The sequence below is a fragment of the Suncus etruscus genome, chromosome 14 (genome assembly GCF_024139225.1).
Source record: "Suncus etruscus isolate mSunEtr1 chromosome 14, mSunEtr1.pri.cur, whole genome shotgun sequence".
Taxonomy (NCBI): domain Eukaryota; kingdom Metazoa; phylum Chordata; class Mammalia; order Eulipotyphla; family Soricidae; genus Suncus; species Suncus etruscus.
The window spans coordinates 89,192,426-89,213,866 of record NC_064861.1 but is presented as its reverse complement, the minus strand read 5'-3'; the positions used below and the strand labels follow the sequence as shown (position 1 = coordinate 89,213,866).

Below are 21,441 nucleotides of genomic sequence, written 5' to 3'. Positions count from 1 at the left end.
ATGGAGGCAAGGCTCTGAGGGGCCAGAGTGCCACCCGTAGACCGTGGGCACCTGCCCACCTGTGCCAGGGTTGTGTGTTGTGTGTGCCAGACCTTGTGGGCACAGTACTGAGCTTCCAGGCTCTGCTCAGGAGTAGGTGCACCTGGGTGGAGCTGGACCTGGGCCGACCCTCACTCCTGCACCATTCCTAGTCACAAGGCTCATCCTTCAGCTCCAGAGGTGGGCACAGCACTTGCTGGCCATGACAGCATGAATCGGGCACAGGACTTGGGACACTCCTAGATCAATGCGCAGATATGCCCACTGGAGGGGGCAGCAGGGTATGGACACCTTCGCAAGCCCAGAAAGGTGGTGCCAAGCCACCCCCAGCGAGTGGAGCTGGCGGTGGGAAGGGGCTGGCCCGAGTTCTCTCCCAGAATGCACTCAGAGGTCACTTCTGGCAGGACTCTGGGATCATGGGCAGTGCTGGGGAGCAAACCTTGCAGGCCATGTTCAAGGCCTGTTACTCTTTCCAGCCCTCGTCCTGTCTTCCAACTCGGTACAATTTAGGTGGCTGCAGAAGCCCAAAGTGGAAGACAGAGGCACAGGAGAGTAAGCCTGTGAGTCCCTGGGGGTTGCCAAGCCAGATATTCCCTCCCCCAATTCTGGGGCACCTATGTAGGGATATTTCGTGGAGCTGAATGCTGGACCCCAGGTCCTGCCAGCCCCCCCCCCCACTCAAGTGCCCCAATGGCCCTTCTGCCCCTGGGATGACTTCTGGCTGCCCCAGTGGGGAGTCACAGCTGGCCCCCACTCCTTGCCTCCCCCTACACCCAAGCAGGGCCCCTCGGAGGGGAAGACACAGCAGCACGCGGGGAATCCAACTCTGGTTTACTACAAAAGGAGAGAACAGAGATGCACCCACAGCCCCGTCTCCAGGCGCCCCGTGGCAGGGCTGCTCCCCACCCGGCTCCCTGATCGGTTTATTGCACTTAAGAAAAAAAGCTCTGATCTTCCGCCCAGACCCCCCCACCCCCCACCCGTGCCCAGGGCGCCACCACCACCATACTGTCCAGCCATGCAGGCACATCCCATCAACAGCTGGGGCACTGCCCACCCTGCAACAGGGCAGCCGGGACCCCGACCCCCAGAGTTCCGGTAGGCAAGGTGCCGCCTCATGGCCAAGGTTCTCCGACGCCTCTCTGTGGCCCCCAGGTCCCCCCACACCAGACGCACACACACAGTAGTGGTCAGATGGAGTGGCGGGGCCTCCCTGGGACCCCACCCCCTGTAGTGTTGTGGGGTCCTGGCCCCGGAGGGAGGCTGGGGTGAGGGCGAGCAGTGTCTCCTGGCTCTGGCCTCAGCTCCTCGAAGACCCCCTGGAAATAAAGGAACTTGGAGGAGAAGGGGGGCTTCTGTCAGCACAGACAGAACCGTGGGGAACTCCCGGCCCCCCACCCTGGTCCCCTCCTGGGTGCCCCTCACCTAAAGTGTCACAGTGTCTCCTGCCCCGAGTCCTGACTGGCTTCCAGAAGCAGCTTCTCCAGTTCCTGCTCGTTCCGGGAGCAGCTCAGCTCTGTGGAGAGCAGAGCAATGTGGGCCTGTGTGTTTGGGGGGCAGGGAGCAGGGGTGCCTAGATCATATGTCGAGGGGCTCCTCTTACCGTGTTCCAGGCTGCAGCTGCCTCCCTTGACCTCGGGCACAGGGGGCGGCTCTGGGGCCAGGGCGAGGGCAAACTCGGGCTTCAGGCCGTTGGGCAATGGGGGCCCTGGCAGTGGCGGCGGTGGCTCGGGTGCCCCCAAGTCCTGGCTGTCCCCGGCCTCGGGGGAAGGGGCGAGGGGGGCAGGCGGCACAGGAGGGTCGGTGCTCTCGGGGGGACTCTCCACCCGGGTGACCACAAACACCTTGTGGCCACGGCCGGGGCTGGACACAGAGATGCGTTGCTCAGCTGGGCTGCCAGGTAGGCTCCTGTCGCTGGGGTCCAGGGTGTCCGTGGGGGTCACCAGGGCCGGGCAGGGCCCCTCCGGCTCCCCAGCCTCCCGCTCAGAGTCCGAGTCTGAATCCGAGTCCGGGCTGGGGCTGGCGGGAGTGCCGTTCTCGTGGGTGCCGGTGGTGGCAGGGGGCTCTGGGGGGCCATCAGGTGTGGCGGCGTCGGCAGGGGACACAGGGGCGATGGTGATGTCGGTCAGGGCCCCAGCCAGCCGCGCCTGTTCCTCCTGTTCCCGTGCCAGCACGAAGTTGCGCCGGCAGCCGCTCTGGATCTCGGCCAGCAGTGCCTTCTGTGTCTCCAGAAAACTCTTCACCTGTGGGGGTGGCCCAGAGGGGGCAGGGGAGGGGGAGACAGTTCAGCTGCGGTGTCCTCGGGGACGGGGACGGGGTGGGGGGGCCTGGCCCGCTTTCCCCGGCCCGCCTCGCCTCGCTCACCGCCTCTTTCTTGGGCTCACGGTCGAGGTCCAGCCGCAGAAGCGAGTGGTTCACCTTGAGGGCCAAGGACAGCGCCATGAGCCCGCCCGTCTTGATCTCGTTCTCCCGCAGGTCCAGTCGCAGGAGGCGGGGGCTCTCGGCGATGAACTCCGCCACGGCCACCGCGCCTGGGAGGGCGACCGCAGGGCTGGCCAGGGCCCGCGCCGCCCCAATGTCCCCTTTTGCCCGCCCGCCTGCCCTCGCACCGCTGGCCTACCCTCGCAGGTGAGCTTGCTGGAAGCCAGGCCGAGGCGCAGGACGCTGCGGTTGCTGATCAGCCCGTTCTTGAGGTTCCGCACGCCCTCGTTGCCGATGGGGTTGTGGCCAAGGTTCAGGGTCTCCAGGCTCTGGGTATGGGGCTGGGGGGACCCAGAATGAGGCCAAACCCTGCAGGTGTAGATGTGGCCCCCCCACACCCCCAGCACCTTGACAGCCCAAACCCTGTTTCCTCAAGACAAAACGTCTGGGGAGCAGAGGAGACAGGGACAGGGCAGAAGCCGGGCCAGCAGGCCCAGCCCCACTGGAGGGGGACACAGTCTGTGTGTGTGTGTGTGTGTGTGTGTGTGTGTGTGTGTGTGTGTGTGTGTGTGTGTGTGTGTGTGTGTGTGTGTGTGTGTGTGTGTGTGTGTGTGTGTCTACTAAGCTCTTGGCTGGAGGGGGACGTGTGTGTCTTACACTCGCATGTACATGTGTCAATGAATAGAAGGCCCAGAGGGCGGATGGGGTGCCCCGGCTGGCACTCACCAGCGTCATGCCCAGGAAGGCCATGCCCGTGTGCGTTAGCTGGTTGTTCCACAGCACCAGGGTGACCAGCCCTTTCCGCTGCTCCTTGAGGCCCTCGCAGATGTAGGCCAGACCTGAGGGTTCGACAGACATTCATGGGATGCACTCCAGGGGGAGGCACGGCTACCCTTACCCCACTGCAGAGCCTCGGGACCTCTACTCAACCCCTATGGAACCCTGATGAAGGCCAAGCCCTGTGGGAGCACAGCTCTGCATCTGACATTGTTGTCAGGCCATTCCCAACCCCAGGGTCAGCCCCCCCCTACCCCTAGTCCCCACAACAAAATTCCTGAGCTCTGGCTCATTCCCTCTTCAGATCTTCACCCATTCCTCCAGGCAATCCTCCCAGAGCCCCACCGGGCAGCACCTGAGTCGAGCACGTGGTTGTTGCGCAGGTCCAGGATCTGCAGGGAGCAGTTGAACTTGAGCAGGTTGCCCAGCTGGGCTGAGTCCTGCAGGCCGTTGAGCTTGTTGTCAGCCAAGTACAGTTCCCGCAGATTCATATTCATCTTCAGCGCAGTGGCTGGCCAGGGATGGAGGGCGTGAGCAGCTGGCCCGACAGGCTGGCAGAGTTTGGGGGTCGGGAGTCAGGGGTCAGGGCTCGAGGTCTCACCGAGCAGCGTGAGCGGTCGCCCCGACAGGCTAGCGTTCTCCAGGTGCAGCACGGCTAGGCTGCTGCGGATGCGCAGGGCGCGGGCCACGAAGGGCGCCGAGTGGTCCAGCAGCGGTGTGTTGCGGGCGTCCAGGTACTGCAGGCAGCTGGTCTGCAGGATACAGGGGACAGCTCGGACCAAACCTGCTGCCCAGTGAGCAGTGAGGACACCAGGCAGAGGAGGCCGGGAGAGGGGGGGCTCCCTGACTCCTGGGATAATGGGCCGGCCCAGATGGAGGGAAGGCAAGGAGCCTGGAGTTGAGGGGAGCCGGCCCGGGAAGGGGGCACCCACCTTGCGCATCATGTGTGCGGCCGCCTGCCAGCCCCGGGTGCCGATGTGCTTGTTGAAGGAGATGTTGAGGTGCGTGGCTGACTCATAGTACTCGATCATGTCGAAGAGGGCCGAGGCACCCTGGGGAGACAGCTTGATGTCTGGGGTGGTCTCTCTCCACCCACCCTCAGAGCAGCCTTGGAGGCACCAGGCCTGACCCGTGCGGGGCGGGGAACCCAGCGAGGCATTTGGAGGCCACAGTGCTGGCCCCAAGCAGTGGGGCCCTGGCTGGCTCCCACTCAGGTCCCCTCCCGGCACCCCGAGACTCACATCCTCGTCCAGGCTCGTCTGCTCCAGGTCCACCACCTTGAACTGCAGCCTCTTGAACACCTCCTCCAATGCCTCACATGCCCTGTAGTCTAGCTTCTCACCTGCGGGGGCATCTGGCCGAGTAAGCCTGGTTGGGTAGGGAACACCCCCCATACCCCCAGAAGCCTTCCCATAGCAGCTCCTGCCCCGGCAGAGCTCCAGGCCCACACGCACCTCTGAGGTCCAGACAGTCGATGCGGTGGCCAAGGTCGGTGAGCTCCTGCCAGGCAGAGGAAGCGGGGGCTCAGGCAGGGGGACACCCAGAGGGATGCCCACCTAGCCCAGCCTGCAGGTCAGTGTGTGTTGGGCGGCTGCTAGGGAGTGGGGTTCAGCAAGGCCTCATTTGCGAACGAGGCAGGTCCAGGTAGAGGCCCCAGGCTGGCCAGGGAGGCACCAGGCAGGGCACATGCATCCTGGGGGACTGCTGACCCCAGTCCCCAGATTCAGGAGAGATTGAACCCCAAGAAGTGCTCTGGGTTGGCCTGACGGCATGATCTAACAGAGCTTCCCAAGGAGTAAGAACTTGCCAACTGGGTTTTTCTTTTTTCTTTTTTTTTTTTTCCGGTTTTCGGCCCACAACCAGTGATGCCCAGGGGTTACTCCTGGCTTTGCGCTCAGTAATGACTCCCAGCTAGGGGGACCATATGGGACACCAGAGGATGGAACCCGGTCCCGCAAGTGCCCTGCTGCTGAGCTATCATTCTTTTTTTTTTTTTTTTTTTTTTGGTTTTTGGGCCACACCCGGTAACGCTCAGGGGTTACTCCTGGCTATACGCTCAGAAGTCACTCCTGGCTTGGGGGACCATATGGGACGCCGGGGGATCGAACCGCGGTCCGTCCAAAGCTAGCGCAGGCAAGGCAGGCACCTTACCTCCAGCGCCACCGCCCCGGCCCTGAGCTATCATTCTGGCCCCACTGCTTCCTTTGTTTTTTTTGTTTTGTTTTTGGGCCACACCCTGCAGCGCTCAGGGGTTACTCCTGGCTCTATGCTCAGAAATCGCTCCTAGCAGGCTTGGGGGACTATATGGGATGCCGGGATTCGAACCATCATCCTTCTGCATGAAAGGCAAACGCCCTACCTCCATGCTATCTCTCTGGCCCAACTGCTTCCCTTTTTTTTTGTTTTTGTTTTGTTTTTTGGGTTTTTGTTTGTTTGTTTTTTGGGCCACACACGACAGTCCTCAGGGGTTACTCCTGGCTATCCACTCCGAAATAGCTCCTGCAGGCACAGGGGACCATATGGTTCACCGGGATTCGAACCAACCACCTTAGGTCCTGGATTGGCTGCTTGCAAGGCAAACACCGCTGTGCTATCTCTCTGGGCCCTTTTCTTTTTGTTTGTTTGCTTTCTTTTTTTAAATATTAATTTAAATTTATTTCTTTTGGTTTTTGAGCTACACCTGGTGGTGCTAGGGACTTCCTCCTAACTGAATTCCAGGATCACTTCTGGCAGAGCTCAGGGGACCCTATGAAGTGCTGGGACTGAAGCTTTGTCAATCACACGTGAAGTAAGCGGCCTTCCTGCTGGACTATTGCCCCAGCCCCTTGATTTTTGTTATAAGACCACACCAGGCAGCACTCAGGGGACCATATAAGATGCTAGATCGAACACGGGTCAGCTGCAAGGAAAGCTCCCTAACCCACTGTGTTATTGTATCGGCCCCTGGAATTTGCTTTTTAATCCTGAAATATTTTGTGTAATTCAGGAAATACTGAAATTCCAGTGGACCTCAGATTACAGGAATGAGGGTGGAGAAGGGGAGAAAGTGAGTGAGGAAGTGGCAGATGGCAGAAGCAGGGCCTTGCGCTGTAGGCACTGGCTGCATGGAGATGAGGCTCATTCATGGATCTGCAACAGAGTGGCACATGGAGGATCCCAACCACAGGAACCAAACTTAAAAACGAGTGGTCAGGGAGGCTGGCTGTGGGTTGATATGGGAATGGTGGGGTCTGATGCTGTCACATTGTACCCTGAAACTCTACTATAAAGTGTTTTGAAAAATCATAGTACCTCAGTAACAAAATCTTTTTTTTTATTATTATTTTAGGGTCACACCCGATAGCGCTCAGGGGTTACTCCTGGCTCTATGCTCAGAAATCGTTCCTGGCAGGCTCGAACCACCGTCCTTCTGCAGGCAAGGCACATGCCCTACTTCCATGCTATCTCTCTGGAACATCAGTAATAAAATCTTAAGTATAATTCAGACTCTTAAGAATATGGGGCCATCGAGGTGGCGCTAGAACAGTGGTCTCAAACTCGCGGCCCGCGAGTTGTTGCGGCCCTCCATACAACATTTTGTGGCCCGCAGCCGGCCTTCAAATACGTTATTTTTATTCGGTAAGCAAATAATCGTGAATACTGCACTGCTGGGTGTGACCCAAAACCAAAAAAAAAAAAAAGAATAAAGGCCCAGGGGCCAGAGCAATAGGACAGTGGTAGGGTGTTTGCTTTGCACACAGCTGACCCAGGATGGACCCAGGTTTGATTACCCGGCATCCCATATTGTCGCCCAACCCTGCCAGGAGCGATTTCTGAGCACAGAGCCAGGAGTAACCCTGAGCATCTTTTTTTTGGGGGGTCCCCCCAAAAAAAGAATAAAGGCCAGGGTAATGGTACAGTGGACAGGGCACTTGCCTTGCACCTGGCAAACCCAGGTTCAATCCCCAGCACCACCATATGGTCCCCGAGCTGGGGTGATCCCAAAACAAAAACAGACGAGACAAAAAAAATAGAGGCCAATACAAAGGTTAAAGTGCTCATTTTGCACACAGCTGACCTGCATTTAATCCCCGGTACTTTGCAGGATCTCCCCAAACCAACAGAAGTGACCATTGAGTATCAACAGGTCTGAACCCAAACCAACAAGAAAACCAGGACTTGGCCCAGAGTGACAGAGCAGTGGGAGGGCATTTGCCTTGTACGTGGCTGACCCAGTTTGATCCCTGGCACCCCAAATGGTCCGGAACTGGTTAGGACCGATTCCCGAGCACAGTCAGAAGCAAGCCTTGAGCACTGCTGGAGGTGGCCAAAGGAAAAAAGAAAACCTTGGGCTAAAGTGACAGAACAGCAGTAGGGTGTTTTGCCTTGCATGTAGCTGACCCGGGATGGACACAGGTTTGATCCCTGGCATCCCATATGGACCCTTGAGCCTGCCAGGGCAATTTCTGAGCGCAGAGCCAGGAAAAACCCCTAAGCATGGCTGAGTGTGGCCCTAAAACCAAAAAAAGAAAGAAAGAAAGAAGAAAACCCAGATTCCTAAGCACTGACCTCTGAGAGAGGTTGAAGAATTGGCTCAGCCCGCTGGAGGCCTGGGCCTCACCCCCAGCTCTGGTGGGGAGTTGCCCAAGGCCTAGCTTGGAAATAACCACTCAAATTTCTTCCAGAAATGAGTCTCTTGACACATTTTTGTTGTTACTGGGCCACACCTGGAGGTGCTCGAGGCTCACTCCTGGCTCTCTGCTCAGAGGACCAGACCCTGCCCTGCTCGCTACATGTCGCTAGGCTCCTCCCCAAGTTCTGGCTCTATTCACAGTGCCCCCAAGGCCCTGTGTCACAGGGCACCTCCACCCGGCCCCCAAGTCCATACCTGGAGCTGCCGAAGGAGCTTGGGGATCTGCCTGCAGCTCAGCTTCTGGCACGCCTGCTTGTAGGCGCAGATAACCTCGTCCACCGTCACGTTCTGGGCTGTGGGCACAGGGCAAGCCGTGATCCACTCAGCCCTCCTGGGCTCGCCCTCCAGCTTTGCTGCTGCTGCTCCTATGCTGGCACACACCCCCACCAGCCCCTTCAAGCCCCACCAAGTAGTCCTTCCCTCACCGTCACTGCTGCCCTGGATGCCCCCACACTGGGTAAGGTCTTCCCACAACCTACACAAATTGTGGGCTGCCCTCTCTTCAGTTGGGAGCCCCAGAGTCCACAGCTGTGTGGGCACCCTCTGCCCTGTGCCCCACCCCTGACACCATCCAATAGGGCAGAGGATCAATTTTAATTTTTGATTTTTGTTGTTTTGGGCCACACCTGGAGGTGCTCGGAAACCTCTCGGGGCTCAGGGTCCTTGGGATGGAACCCAGGTCAGCTATGTGTAAGACAAGTGCCTCCCTGCTGCAACAGTGCTCTGGTCCCTCAACTTGAATCTTTTTTTTTTTTCAACTTGAATCTTCTAAACCAGGGGTCTCAAATTCGAGGACCACAGGCCATTTGCCACCCTCCGTACAACATTTTGTGGCCCTGACTTAGAGGAATCTTTTTTTGTTTTCTTTTGTTTTAGTTGTTTGGGTCACACCCCCCAATGTTCAAGGCTTACTACTGACTTTGCACTCAAGGATAACCCCAACTTTGCCTCCTGCGGCCCCCAGGTAAATTGAGTTTGAGACCCCTGTCTGAACACTTTACTTTGGGGGTTTAGAGCAATGGCACAGCGAGTAAGCACTTGGCTTTACACATAGCCAACCCTGACATCCATAGGGTACCCTGTGCCTGTCAAGAGTGATTCCTGAGTGTAGAGCCAGGAGTAACCTTTGTGGCCCCCTCCCCAAGCTCCCAGGGGCTTCCCTCCAGGGTGTCAGGGTGGGTCATGGGTCCCCCTACTCACTGACAGCAAAGCATACCCAAACCCACAGGCTTCTGTCAGCATGTGCCCCAGACGTCATGGACTGAGTGGAGGGCCATGTGCCAGAGGGCAGGCACCCCCACTCCTGAGATTAATGTCCCAGGTGGTGTGAAATGCCCTCTGCACCTCTCTGCCATCACTCAGGGTCAGGGATAGACGGGTGTCCCCTGGTGCCACAAGCTGGAAGAACAATAAAGACCAGAGCCACTAGGATGGGGGCCAGGGTCCTGGGACAGCTGGGCAGCACCCTTCCTTATCCAGGGGAAGAAAAAAACCCAAGGGGGGAGGGTCTAGAGCAGACAGGGACAGTGACAGAGACAACAAGGGTGCTTCCTGAAGATCCCAGAGTGACAGGACCCCACCCACCCACACAAGCCAGTACTTCCCAGGGACAGAAAGTGCCTGGACCCCCACCCCAAGACTCATTCCTGCCAGCCAAGCTCTTCGCAACTCCGACCCTGACAACTGTTTCCTGCAGAGCTCCCCAGGCTGTGCTTCCCAGAACACCCCCTACCCCAGGGCAGGTGCCCAGAGAGGGGGCAGGACCAGAGGGCATCCTTCCTTCACACATGCACACCAGGGGCCTTCCCAGCTCCCACTAGTGCAGAATCCAGGACAGGGCAGGACCCTTGATGGACCTGCTACAGAAACTTTGGGAAAATGCCCCTATCTGCTCCTGCCTCAGCCCTGGTGCCTCTGCCAACTGCCACCTCATAGGCCCAGACCAGGCCTTTCTCACCCCTGGGAAAGAAGGAAGGAAGGGAGGGAGGGAGGGAGGGAGGGAGGGAGGGAGGGAGGGAGGAAGGAAGGAAGGAAGGAAGGAAGGAAGGAAGGAAGGAAGGAAGGAAGGAAGGAAGGAAGGAAGGAAGGAAGGAAGGAAGGAGGTGCCTACTGAGAACCCAGATATCCTGCAGTCATCTCCCTGGTCTCCCATGTGAACCCCTTTCCCTTCCACATTCCCACACCATATTCCCCAAATTCCTCAAGAAACGACTGGGGGCGTCATCCCAGAGGGGCAGGCTCGCTGTGCACATCTTTGGGGAGCAATGGGGGCTGGCCCACAGGCACTTCTGGGCTGAAAGGACCTCCACTTCAATCTCCCTCCGGGCAGGGAGCAAAGGCCTTGAACTTGGCCCGAGGACAGTGGTGGGGGACATGGAGTGAGTGTGTGCAGACGGGCTACAGGTCTGGGGTACGCAGTGGGGGTGTGCAGACGGGCTACAGGTCTGGGGTACGCAGTGGGGGCTACACGAGATGCCTGGTACCCCCCTGCGCTGCATGGTGAGTCTGGTACTTCCAGGAGCAGGTCCTGAGTTGCTTCTTGTGCCTCCCCCAACCCCAATAAAGGACAGGAAGAAGGTGGAGGGGAGCCGCCTGTCACGGGCAGCAGGCAGCAGGTCGGCCTTGGGAACAGCAGCCCATAGTGTCTCAGCTTTCTGGGTGCTAGGGGGTCCAAAGGACCCTGCTCTCCAGGGGCCGGAGAGATAGCATGCAGAAGGACGGTGGTTTGAATCCCGGCATCCCATAGGGTCCCCTGTGCCTGCCAGGGGTGTTTTCTGAGCCTAGAGCCAGGAGTAACCCCTGAGCACTGCCAGGTGTGACCCAAAAACAAAAAAACAAACAAAAAAAAAACACCCAAAGGAGGACACAGACGCGAGTGGGAGCACCCTGGACTTAAGGAATGCAAGCCTCAGGACTCAGGGCGCAGGGGCTTCGGTCCAATGGAGGTCCCTGAGCCCCAAGATGGAGCCTGGAAGGGGTTGGGAGCAGCCCACAGCCCACCCCACCCTGCTGCACCCCACTGCCCACCTCCCTCAAGGCGGCGCCCCTGGGAGGAAGGGTCCAGTTCTGCAGCATCAAGCCTGGCATGTGGGGAGGCTTCTCCACCCCAATTATGCCACATTTGGGGATACCCGTGCAGCCAACAGGGGTCATCCTGCTAATGGCCGGGGTCACTGCCTAAGTCCCCTCTGGGCTCTTGTGGGAGGCACCCCGGGGAGAAGGCCAAGGAGATGCCCCAGACCCGGACACCCCAGGTCCCAGCTCCCACTGCACCAGCTTCCCTCTCCTCCAGCTCAGAAACCTTCCCTGGTGCTCCCCAGTTCTCCCTCAGCCCCCATCCACCACCCCCATCTCCTCTCTATTTCACCTCCTCTGAAAAGTCCTCCTTGACTGTATTCCAAGGACTTGATCTCCACTTACCTATCTGTTCTCTATGGGAACCAAGGTGCCTGAGTCTGGGGAGTCCCTGCAACACCTCAAGAAACCTCTGAATGGGGCTGGAGAGAGCATAGAGGTAAGGCATTTGCCTTTCATGCAGAAGGTCATTGGTTGGAATCCCGGCATCCTATATGGTCCCCCAAGCCTGCCAGGAGTGATTTCTGAGCGTGGAGCCAGGAGTAACCACTGAGCTGCCGGGTGTGACCCAAAAACCAAAAACAAAAAAAGAAACCTCTGAATGAGGACATGCCCCTGCCCCTCCCAGGTAAAGACACAGTATTGGGGAGCTGCCTGGGTGGGTTCAGTTGGGGATGATGTAACCCTCTGTAGGTCAGGGCTGCCCACTGGCAGCTGGCAGGCCTGGGCCCCACTCCCGGTCCCACCAACACACATAGGTCCTGTTACAGCCAAACATGCAACGCCCGGGCAATCCCACACCAGCCCCAGCACCAACCAGAGGTGCTAATGTGCAGAGGATCCCCACAGGGCAACAGACAGCGAAGGGGATGAGGGGGACCCAGCCCTACATGATGTCACCCCATGGATTGATTCTGGCCACCATACGAGGCAGGAGCCCTGTGGCTGATGGGGACACTAAGGCAGGGGCCATATGGATGCTGGCCCAGGCTCCAGACTCTTCTCTGCTTTGCCCAGAAAGTGGGATTTAGGGTGTGGGAACCCCTGTACCAAGGGAACCTGAGATGTTACATGTGCTGGGATGGAGCTGCACGTGAAGGGGTCCCCAAGATGGGTGGACAGCAGGGGAGGGGGCCTGACAGGAAGCATCTGGTTGTTCCTGAACCCAAGAGAGTCACCTGGACCAGGACTTAACTCCCTGGGCCTGGCCCACCACTAGTGCCAGACAGACCTGCCGGGGCACCAACCCTGGCTAGCTCTGGAAGAAGCCCGTGTCCTCCCTCACCTGCATGACAGTGCCAGGACAGGGAAGCTTCCAGAAGCTTCAGAGCAGCAGTGCGGGGGATGAGCCGAGTCCTTCCGCTGCCCCTCACACCGAGTGGGTGCTGGACTTCCTTTCCTGTGTCCCGGGCCCCTTTCTGCCTGTTGGGACCTGGGGGCTGTGGAGTGTCCACTCCAACCCTGCTCAGTGCGTTGAAGGGTGGGGTCCCCTCTTCTGAAACGCACAGCCCACTTTCTGGCTCCCCCAGAGAAGGGGAGCCTCACACAGCAGGGCAGAGGCACAGCCCTCCTGCTTTGTGCAGCACTAGGTGCGTGCCTGTCCACAGGGTGTATATGGGGGGATGGGGGGTGGTCACTGTGCCCTGCCCAGCATGGAGCACTGACTTGTGCCCTTCTCCTGAGTGCGGAGCTCAGGGACTCAGTGTTGGGGCTCCAACCCCAAGCTCCAGGGGCAAAGCAGCCTCAAGGTTGCAGCAAAGCGGCTGCAGTGAACACTAACAGGGCTGGACACAGCACAGTGGGAAGGAGCTACCTCCCCATGTAGCTGACCTGGGTTCCATCCCCGGCATCCCATAGGGTCCTTTGAGCCCACCAGGAGTAATTCCTGAGCAGAGCCAGGAGTAACACCACCAGTGTCGCCCAAAAAGCAAAACAACAAAAACCAAAACAAAACTCATCAGAGCTGTAAGATTCTCAGGGTGAATGAAGGGATGTGGGGCGCTGATGGTATTATTCCAGAGACCAAGTGACAGTGCCTGATCCCACCCAGCTGCACGGCCCTCATGCAAGTCCTGCTGCAAACATGAGGGCCAGGGCGTCTCTTCTAGAGGAGTCCCCCAAAAGACAAGTCGGTGTGGGGTGACTGCATGGTGCTTGAGAGGTGCAAGACTCCAAAGGATGAGACCAAGGGAGCACTGTGGGGAAGAAAGAGTGTGAGCCCTGGCCCCGGGGCGGCACCCGCTGGAAGCGACCAATCCAGTCACTCCAGAAGCCAACTTGGGAGCAACTGGGCTCAGGGGGGCCAGGAGCAAGCAGGGGGTGCGGTTGCCAGAGCCACTGCCTGGAAGATGGTTCCGACAGTGACAGGGAACAGCGACACTGAACGGGAAGCTCCCACACACAGGCTGACGTGGCCGGACTCCCACACATACACACACACACACACACACACACACACACACACACACACACACACACACGTGGTCAGATTCTCATAAGATGTTCTCACATATACATATATGCTAACACACACCATCATGGTCAGGCCCCCCCCCCACATTCCCAAACATACATACATTTGTGCATCATACACTTGCTCATATGTATGCTCTCCACATGCATACACATACGTTCCCCTCACACACAATGCGACTCCCACATAGCCACAGCGTGGAAAGTCCATCCCAGAGAAACCCGGAAAGGCGGGCAGAGAGGGAGACGGCCGTGGGCAGAGGCATGGCCGTGGCAGCCTGGGACACAGCACCTACAGCTGCGTGGTCCCTGGCAGGCCCTAAGCCAGAACAGAGGGGACAGAAAGCAGATGAGTGGAGAGGGAGGGAGGTGGGTTTGGGGCACAGGGTCCCACCTGGAGGTGATGGGCATGTTTGGCACTTGGTGTTTCCCGGGGCATGCCTACCCAACGGGGCCAACTTGGAAAGTCACATCAAGTTCAGAGGGTGAGGGCAACAAGCCCGTAGTTCCAAAAATGAAACAGAATCCACAGAGAAAACAGGATGGGGAACAGAGAATGAAAGTGCTCCAATCCAGATACCCTGGTTCCTAGCTCTGCAGGGGTCCCCTGACACCGAGAAAACAGGCAAGGAGAGACAGGCAAGGAGAGACGAGAGTTTAGGCGCTTCAGGGTACCCTGGTTCCCTAGCACTGACCCCATCCAAAGAGAACCTTCCCTTAGAAGCCCCCCACCCCTTGATGTAGAATGGGGGAGTTGAGGTCACAAAGGTACCTTCTGTTCCCCAGTGGCTGGAGGGGCCCCCACTTCCTGCTTTGTCACAAATAAGGACTCAAACCAACAAGACTTCTACCCCAGACTCCCCTGGACGCAGCCCAGCCCCTCAGAGCTGCACTGGGCGTGAATGTGGGCCCAGAGGATGGGAGGAGGTAACTCCAGACCCTCTAATCCTGGAGATGAAATGGGAGGGCATCTGCCCAGGTCCCAGGGCCAGTGGACAGTAGGCACCGAGCCCCAGTCCGCCCAGTATGCAGCTTCCTCCAGGATGGCAGGTCATGCCCAGAGAAGGCGCTTGGTACCACCAGCAAGACTCCTGCCTGTAGCTGTGGCCCCCTTGGCCTGCCCCTTCCCAACGGACACCACCCAGAGTGAGTAGGTAGGGGAGCCCAGAAAAAGCTCTGTGGGACGTGGGGCCGGAGTATTAGATAGCACAGTGAGTGGGGGAGGGCGCTTGCCTTGCACACGGCCAGCCAGGGTTCAATCCCTGGTATCCCCTAGGGTCCCTCGCAAGTACCACCAGGAGTGATTCCTGAGCGCAGAACCAGGAGGAACCCATGAGCTATGTGACCCCAAAACTAATAAAAGCCCATGTCCTGGGGCACCGTGGCAATGGGGTGGCAGTGGGGAGAGCTGGATAGGGAGCAGGTTTCTGAGCAGGTGGAGGTGAAGTGTCAGCCAGCAGCTGCAGGAACATCCCCCCTCCTCCAGGGACACGCCTCCTTGTGGGGGACAGAGGTGAGCACTGCATGGCTGGGGCACGCAGGCAGGGTGCATGGGGTAAAGGTTCACCCAGCACAGCTGGCAGCAGTCTCCCAAAAGAGACCCGGCTCCCTCAGTCCCAGCACCTTTGGTCTCCCTCCTGGGCTCCCAGAATGGCGGGGAGGGGGGAAGCATGTTCCAAGACACAGGAGCCCACGCCCCACCAGGTGAGGAGCCCAGAGACCGATGCTCCCCCAGAAACCAGCCCGGATCTTGCCAACCTGCTGCCAAGTCAGGGCGGAGAAACCGCCCGCAGGTAAGTGGAGCCGGGCGCTCCCCCCTGCCCCCAGGCCTAACCTGAAACTGAAATGGCGAAAGAGAAAGAGAGACAGAGAAAGACAGAGAGAAAGAAACAGGAGAGGGAGAGGGAGAGAGGGAGGGAGGGAGGGAGAGAAGGAGGGAAGGAGAGAGAGAAGAGAGAGGAGAGGAGAGAGAGGAGAGAGAGGGAGAGAGAGAAACACACTCAGCCTCTGTCAGGGTCCCCCTAGGCTGGGAGGGGCCTGGGAATGCTTGGTGGTTCACCACCCCCACCCCGGGAGCCACGTGGACAGAAAGGGGTCCCTGGGGCCCAGGTCTGGGGGGAACAGAGACACAAACAAACAACAACAGCGTGTGCAGGCGCCATGGGAACCGCCCGTGGGACCTGCCCCCCCCCCAGCTGCCAAGCTGGTGCGGAAGGAAGAGCAGGCTGGGGGTGGGGGGACTCTCTCCCCAGGCGGAGAGGTCAGTGCCTGAGTCAGCGCAGGAGGCTGAGACCCATCTGAGGGCATGAGGATATGACTCTGGTCAACCCGTCACCAACTCCCAGAAGCCGGGGCCTTCTCCAGGGCAGTGCCAGGAAGCCTCAGAAACCAGCTTCACTCTGCACCCGGACTGGACTGAGTGGCCCCCCCCAAACCTGACAGCAGCTGGCAGCGGGCGGAGCCAGCAGCCCGTGGGTGGGAGGCGACACACGAGAGAGCGTGACCCCAAAGCAGTGCCTGTGTGAGAGAGGAGAGAGGAAGACAGGGAGAGAGGGAGAGAGAAAGGGGGAGAGGGGGAGAGGGAGAGAGAGGGGGAGAGAGGGAGAGGGAGGGAGGGAGAGAGGGAGAGGGAGGGAGGGAGAGAGGGAGAGAGAAAGGGGGAGAGGGGGAGAGGGAGAGAGAGGGGGAGAGAGAGAGATATGCCCAGCAGCTGCCCATCTGTACCCACAGGCACTACCCATTCAGCCTGCTGAGCAAGGCCCCTCCAGGAGTCTGGGGGTAACCAGCTCTGGTCTTGCCCTCCTAATGGGGAATGGGGGGGGGGGGATCTCACTCTCTCCAGTACCAAGGCCCTGGAACTGAGTTCGTGCAGGGTGGCCTCTCACAGACCTAGGTTTGGGGGTGTTCCTGACACCCAGGGCCTTTGCCTGGCTGCTCCCACACTGCACAACCTCCCTCAAACCCCAAAGCTGCTGAATGGTAGGTATGACAAAGGCTGCACCCCAGAGCTCGAGCTCACTTGCTCCTGCTGCAGCCCCGCCTCGCTGCAAGCATCACCCATGCAAGGGAGCCCACAAACACACACAGGCTGGGGCCACCTGGGATTCAGAAGAGAATGGACCCACTCACTCTCCTGGGGACTCATGGGGACGCCATGACTCCGAGCCGTAGGCCCCAGCACCCTGATGACAGAACACAAGCACAACAGGGGAAGGGGACCTCCAAGCCCTGGGACCCCTCTGTGCCCCACATCAGCTCAGGCCATGGGGGCTTCAAGTCCCACCCAAGGACCCCCCATCACCCTGACTTCCAGTCTCAGCCCCCCCCCCATTGAGATTCTGTTCAAAACACCAGTTCCCCCATTCCAGCAGTCTTCGGCAGCCTCCCCATTTAGGGGCAGACTCAGGAGGTGCAGGGAACCCCTGCTTCCACCCAGCATGTTCCTGCCCCTCCCACTAACCCTGCAGCCCTTTGCACTCATTCCAGTAACTTCAGGGGGCTTCGGCCTCACACCCACTCCCACTAATCAGCCAAGACAGCCTGGTTCTGGGGTACTACTCTTGCAACAGAAACCCCCACAGATGCAGGACAGAACAGGGGAACCCTGGGAACCTGACGCTGAGGCCTGGGACCCTGCTGGTGGCCACTCCCCACTCGGCACCCCTGGCAAGGGCCCAGATCTGCACACAAGGGCACTGAGACTGGGTGGCCCTCCCCAGCCCGGAGTAGGCAAACAGACATTTCAAAGCTCCCCTAACAATCTGCCCCCAGGTGGGTGGCTGGGTGGGATGGGGGCGGGGAAACTACTGCCCACCTGCACTGTCCCCCACCACCTCCCTCATTCCCTGTAACCCCTTCCACCTGGCACCTGCAGGGCTGAGCTGTGCACACTTCCCGGAGTCATACCTTGTCCTCCAGGGTAAGGCAGAGGGCTTGGGGGGGGGGGGGCTGCCCACAGGACCTCGGAACTATGGGACAGAAGGTTGGGAGAGTGGGGGGGGGGGCTTCCCCTGGGGGCAGGGAACCCTAGACCAGGCTGTGGCCACTTTCCAGAGAGGCTGTGTGGAGCCGGGAAGCAGGACTAGCAGAACACCTTAGCCCCCCTAAACTGGGGCACCTCCTGTCCAGGCACTCGGGGTGTCTGCTCTGTGGGGAGATGGGGGGAAGCAGAGAGCTGAGGTCGCTAACTCGGGGTCCCTGTCCTCAGAAGGGGACCCCTGAGCAAAGGGGAGAAGACCTTGGCCACCACCCGTCAAACCAGTTTCCAGAGTAGACCTGCAACCAGGAAGGACAACACAACCCGGGGCCTCTCGGCCATGCTCCCCAGCTCATGTTCAGGGGGTCTAAGCAACCCCACCCCGCACACGAATTGCCCCCTGGTGCCCCTCTACTGCCGGCCCAAAGTCGGGGGAGGGGATCACTGGCGGGAGGTGGAGGCAGTGGCACGGCAGTGGTGGCTGGTGGGTCACATGCTCAGGGCAGGAACCCCACCCCCAACTCTCCACTGTGAGCCTGGGCTGAACTCTGCTGCCAGGTCTGGAGAGTTTAAGGAGCTAGAATCCCCGGCCTGCCCAACCATCCCCTTTTCGTGGGGCCTCCTCCACTCACAACGTCCCCAGCACAGGCCAGGCAGGACCCCAGACCACTGGGCTCCCCCCTGGAGCCGGGAACCCCACCTTCCCAGAAGGGCTGAGCGCCTGACACCTGCACCTGCTTCTTGGGCGGGGACAGGCAAAGGAGATGTCTGTCCACAAGGGTGGGGGCACCCTGACAGTCAAACACGCAGCTGGGGCCCCATGCAGGGGGTACACAGAGATCCCAAATCTCACTCAGCACCTCTCCAGAGGCCTCTGGACACCCCTGGGGCTTTCCACCAGTCGAACCACTCCACTCCTCCCAGGGCTGGGGGTTCCCCTCATTCCCTGTGGGCTCCTGGCAGCTTCACCAGCAAGAAGCACAACGAGGGGACCCCAGGGTGGCCCCCACAGGATCCCCCTCTCTCCACCCTCACAGCTTGGTGGCAATGACGGCCCCCACATTGTCCACCGCACCAACTTCACTGCCCTCTCCCTGCCTGGGGGTCAACACCCTAACTCCTTCACTGACAGGCTAGTTCCCCAGAGTCCCCCCACACCCACATCTCAGACTCCACATTCTGACTGGGCCCTCCGTCTTTCTGGAAATTTCCTGGAATGAGAATCCCCCTGACCCAGGAACTCCTCCCTATGCCCACGTGTGTCCTCTCCAAGTTGGGGGTATCTGGATGGAACAAAGCTGCTCTTTGTTTTGGGGTTACGCCAGATAGTGCTAAGGGTTACTCCTAGCTCTGCACTCTGGAATCCTTCCTGGAGGGGCTCAGGGAACCCTATGAGATGCCGGGGATTGAACCCATGTCTGCCATGCTGCAAGGAAAATACTCTCTCCCTGCTGTGCTATGGCTCGGGCCCCCACAGCTGCTATTTCTATGCAAGGATGATTTAATCCCAACCCCCTCCAGAGAGGAAACGGCTCAGGGAGCTAGCTAGCTAGTCTGTCTGTTGCTCTGTTGGCACCCGTCCCCCACCACTCCCCTCCACCCTGCCCCCCCAGCTTCCCTGCCCTCATCTAGACCCCCACAACCACCACCCCCAGGGCTCCTCTTCTGGAGGTGCATCTGTGAGGCATAGACATGTGGTTTCTAAGAGAGGGAAGCTGGCACCCCAGAAACATCCCAGTCCAGTTTCAGCTCTTCAGCCCCAGGCCCTACCACCCCCCACTTCACAGACGGGAATGTTGAGGTACAGAGGAATGAGGAGACCAAATGTGGACAACGGAAAGAGGTGTTATGTTGAAGACCCCCCTTCTCTGCCCTTAGACCTCTTCAGTGTCTCCAGGCCTCAAGAAGCTCCTGAAAGTTCCATCCCTGGCACCAACCAGTCCCCCGAGCACTGTGCTGGGAGTAGCTCCAAGAGGCAAAAAGATCTTGTAGCCATTGCCATTTTCGGGGGTTCCTTGCAGGCAGGCTAGGAAGCCACAGAGCTTCCCTTCACAGTCCACCCCTGCCCAACCACAGGCCAGATTTCTTCCTCTTTCTTTCCAGGCCAATCCCTCTCTCCACAGCACATCCTTCCCAGAGCGAGACCCCCTTCTGTCACCCAGTTTTCAGGAACCACTTGCACTGCCCTCGACCTCAGGTGCATACCTGTGAATCCTGCCCGCCAGCTCTGGGGAGGAGGGTCAAGATAAAAACCCCTTCCAAACAGGTATCCCCACCCCAGTCTCAATCCCTTTGCTCCTGAAAGGCCACTTCTGCTTTCTTATAAGGAAAGAGTAGTAAGGGGTGACGTTTTTGTCCTTTTTGGAGGTGAGCTTAGCAGAGGGGGGAAACTCAGCAGGACCCAGCTAGGAGGGGATCAATCCTGGCTGGGTTCAGGGAACCATATGCAGAGTCAGGGACAGAAACGGGGTGGACAGGGAGCAAAAAAAGGCCAGCACCTCACCACATCCGGCCCGTGGCTTTCTTTCCTTGCTAATGCAGAGAGCCCACCACCACACACACACACACACACGTTCCTGGCGCTGCACCCCCGCTGAAGGCTGACACCCCTTCTTTCCAAGCTCTTCTCTGCCGGCTAGCTAGCTGCCCACGGTCCCTTTCCCAGCCCTGCATCCACTCACTCCTCCTTCCTCCCAGCTGAGACAGGAGCAACATGGCCACCTTTGTCCAAAACTCTTCTCCCTCCTCCTCCTCCAGGGGCCCCTCAAAAACCCACGTGAACCCCCCCTAATTCTTTCTTGAGCCCCTTTCACCTCCCAAGCCACCCAACTTTCTCGAACTGCGTGCCCAAAACGACTTGATCGCTTCTGGAGAGAGGCTTGCTGGGGGGGGGGTTGCTTGTGGGAGTGGTGAGATGTTGGGGTGCTTTTGTTTTCGGGGGGCCCCCTTTCATCTCCGCAAGCCCCAGGGAGACCCCTTTCTTCTCCTAGCACCCTTCTGGGCTTCGGTCTGACCCCCCCCCAATCTTAACCTGGGGCCCGCCGCCCTTCGGAGCAACTCGCGGGGTGCCCCGGGGGGGTCCCCGAATCCGCCTCGCGCGCTCGCCCGGCTGCCTACCGTGCCTCCAGGGGTCCTTGGGCTCCACGGCGCCGGACACGATGTCCTCGTCCGAGGGGAAGGTGACGCGCTTGGCCGCGGCCTTGAGGCGCCCGTCGGCGGGGGGCGAGGCGGGACTCGGGGGCCCGGCGACGGCGGGGGCCTCGGCGGCGGCGTTGTCGCCGTCGGGCCCGGGCGGCGCCTCCTCCGGGAGCGGCGGGACCTCCTCCATGGCCGCCGCCGCTGCTTCAGGGGGGTCCCGGGGACATGCCCCGGGCCCCGGACTGGTCTCTCCGGGCCCGCCCGCCGTCCCGGGGCATGGGCTCGGCTCCGATCGCAGCGCCGCCTCCTCCCTCCCTCCCTCCGCCCGTCCGCCCGCCCGTCTGTCCGTCCGTCCGCCCGCTCGCTCTCTCTCCCGGGCGTCGCAGTCGCCGAGTCGCCTCCGGGAGCCCCGAGCCCCGCGCGCGTAGGCTGCGCGTTGGCCGCCGCACTTTCGCCGCGGGGCTTCGTCCACGGGACGCCGGCGGAGACGGAGAAAAAAATCCACACCGGCTTCCTTCAACACGGAGGCTCTCGCCCTGCCGGCGGGTGGGTGGCGATCGCGCGGGAAGCGACGGCGGAAGCGGCAAGAATTCCAACCCCGACCTCGCGCCGTGGCGAATCGGCGGCGGGCGAATCGGCGGCGCCGGAACTGCGGAGCGCGCGGGGGCGGATCTGAGGGCGTGACTATGCTAAACGAGGGCGTGGTTAATGTGAATGGGTGTGGTTGAGGGCGGGCCCATAGCGGACGCGTCTCCCCGAGCAGCGCGCATGCGCGAAGCTGAGCTTTCAGCCTTTTTTTTTTTTTTCTCTCCTTCTCCCCTTCCCACCCACCTCCATCTAAAATCAATATTGCTCAAGTTCGCACGTTTTC

General features: G+C 59.8%; 2 protein-coding genes across 3 annotated transcripts in view; both read right to left on the bottom strand.

The window, feature by feature from the left end:
• MARK4 (microtubule affinity regulating kinase 4) overlaps positions 1–21,441 on the bottom strand; it is a 206,685-nt gene that overhangs the window by 117,908 nt on the left and 67,336 nt on the right. The gene's annotated exons all lie outside the window — the stretch shown is intronic.
• PPP1R37 (protein phosphatase 1 regulatory subunit 37) lies at positions 856–20,906 on the bottom strand. Its single transcript, XM_049787255.1, has 13 exons — positions 20,550–20,906; positions 8,105–8,202; positions 4,692–4,737; positions 4,479–4,579; positions 4,170–4,289; positions 3,839–3,989; positions 3,593–3,748; positions 3,187–3,299; positions 2,660–2,801; positions 2,404–2,570; positions 1,643–2,282; positions 1,465–1,555; positions 856–1,373 (listed from the first exon to the last, which is right to left on the bottom strand). The coding sequence occupies exons 1-12, from the start codon at positions 20,758–20,760 to the stop codon at positions 1,473–1,475; spliced, it is 2,028 nt and encodes a 675-aa protein (XP_049643212.1). The 5' UTR covers positions 20,761–20,906; the 3' UTR covers positions 856–1,373; positions 1,465–1,472.

Coding starts and splice junctions, on each gene's coding strand:
- PPP1R37 (XM_049787255.1), bottom strand. CDS start 20,760: ATGGAGGAGGTCCCGCCGCTCCCGGAGGAGGCGCCGCCCGGGCCCGAC. Junction 4,290..4,478: donor AGACGAGCCTGGACGAGGAT/GTGAGTCTCGGG, acceptor CTGTCTCCCCAG/GGTGCCTCGGCCCTCTTCGA. Junction 2,802..3,186: donor CCTTCCTGGGCATGACGCTG/GTGAGTGCCAGC, acceptor GGGTCCCCCCAG/CCCCATACCCAGAGCCTGGA.